This window comes from Polistes canadensis, unplaced genomic scaffold, assembly GCF_001313835.1.
Source record: "Polistes canadensis isolate GaletaPanama2010 unplaced genomic scaffold, ASM131383v1 scaffold_224, whole genome shotgun sequence".
Lineage (NCBI taxonomy): Eukaryota > Metazoa > Arthropoda > Insecta > Hymenoptera > Vespidae > Polistes > Polistes canadensis.
In genome coordinates this window covers 1-1,523 of record NW_014569771.1, presented here as the reverse complement: position 1 = coordinate 1,523, position 1,523 = coordinate 1, and the positions used below count along the sequence as shown (strand labels likewise).

The 1,523-nt window shown below is 31.0% G+C and overlaps 1 protein-coding gene across 1 annotated transcript; it reads right to left on the bottom strand.

Moving 5' to 3' along the window:
- Positions 1 to 816: 816 nt before the first annotated feature.
- On the bottom strand, positions 817 to 1,519 carry LOC106790213 (probable cytochrome P450 4p3; the record flags this gene model as incomplete). Its single annotated transcript, XM_014754963.1, has 3 exons — positions 817 to 1,003; positions 1,091 to 1,267; positions 1,372 to 1,519. Coding segments are annotated over 3 exons (489 nt in total), but the record flags the coding sequence as incomplete, so codon positions are not given.
- Positions 1,520 to 1,523: the final 4 nt, after the last annotated feature.

Here is a 1,523-nt window from a genome sequence, read left to right as displayed (position 1 = left end):
CACCATTCGATTCAGCGTCGTCGAATTACCATTATATCAAGTTTCTGGCAAAGTGGTCAAAAATTTGGCACTTGGCCCTTTTATTGCCTGGACTAAAAGGTTTGTCAGGAATTTCAGTACGCTCTCGAAAGACGGTAATAATAAGGAAACAAATGCAATCATTGTGTATTATCTCGTCATATTAGCAAAAAGTCTTTTCATGTACAATAGGTAAGGTTTCGTTGTCCTGCCAGGATATAATTAGCGAAAAAAATGTCGGCCGTATAAAATGTAGGCTCCTATTACTATAATAAATAACATATTAAAATTTCAAATTTATTAAGGGGTTACATGGGTTTACACCGGGAAAATATAGCATACTTCAACAATTTTTTTTTCTATACAAAAAATAGAATTCTTATTCAAACTTTTTATAGCATTTAAGATACATATTTAAAGAACATTTCCTAAAATTTTGGTTGAAAAATATTTTAAACTTAGCCATTGCGACGTCATTTCCGGTGACCCCACCGAAAGAAAGTGTTTTCGCGTTGACAGCAGAACTTATAAACGGTGGGGGATTTTCTGTTGAAAAATAGAGTCTTTTAGTGAATACTTAAAACTAGAAACTGGACGAAGGAAAAAAAAAAATTGAAATTTTGATTTTTGGCAACGTTTTTAGCAAGAACATTCAAATTTCGCTACAACTTGCACCACATTTTGGTTTCTTAAAATTCAATTTTATAAAAAAAACGAAAATTCTTCGTCCAAGTCCATGTCAATAGTATCACGAAGACGTGTAACAAAATCGGTGTTGCGTATCCTACAAATAAAATAAGTATCGACAAAAATGATAAATATTATCGCTTGTTTAATCTCAAGAGTATAGTTTCAGCCGTTTGCAAGGTTATCTTGAATTTTAGGTTAACATTTTCCACCAATACTGAATCGTCTATTCGAACAGTAAATTTTCTCAATAGACTAGCTGCTATTACCTTCATTTGGGTCATAGCAAATATTTGACCTAAAAAAGTAATATTAAAAAAAYAAATACTTTACTGATCAACTATTTAGAATACTATTTCAAGAATAGATAAAAATATGCTTTTACCTATACATCCTCTTTTCCCAAAGCTGAATGGTAAGAAACATTTCCGATTATAATTTCCTGACAAGAACCGATCAGGATTAAATCTTAACGGATCAGTCCAATATTTATCTTTTCGGTGAAGTGAAAATATTGAAAAAACTACATGACAATCTTTTGGTATTACCACATTGTCATTAACTGAACAAAATAAATAAATATATATTATTCTTACATAACACAGTGTAATGTCAATGGAAAGTAAAAGAAATATACAATAAATATTTTATTATATGTAAAAATACCTTTTGTATCTCTGGACAGTTTGCGTGCAATAAACGGGGCGGGAGGAAAAAGACGTAAAGTCTYCTTGATGACTCGTTCTAAATATTTCATTTTCTTAGTATCTTCCATTGTAATAGGAACATCTTTTGTATCGCTTGAACCGTACATATTG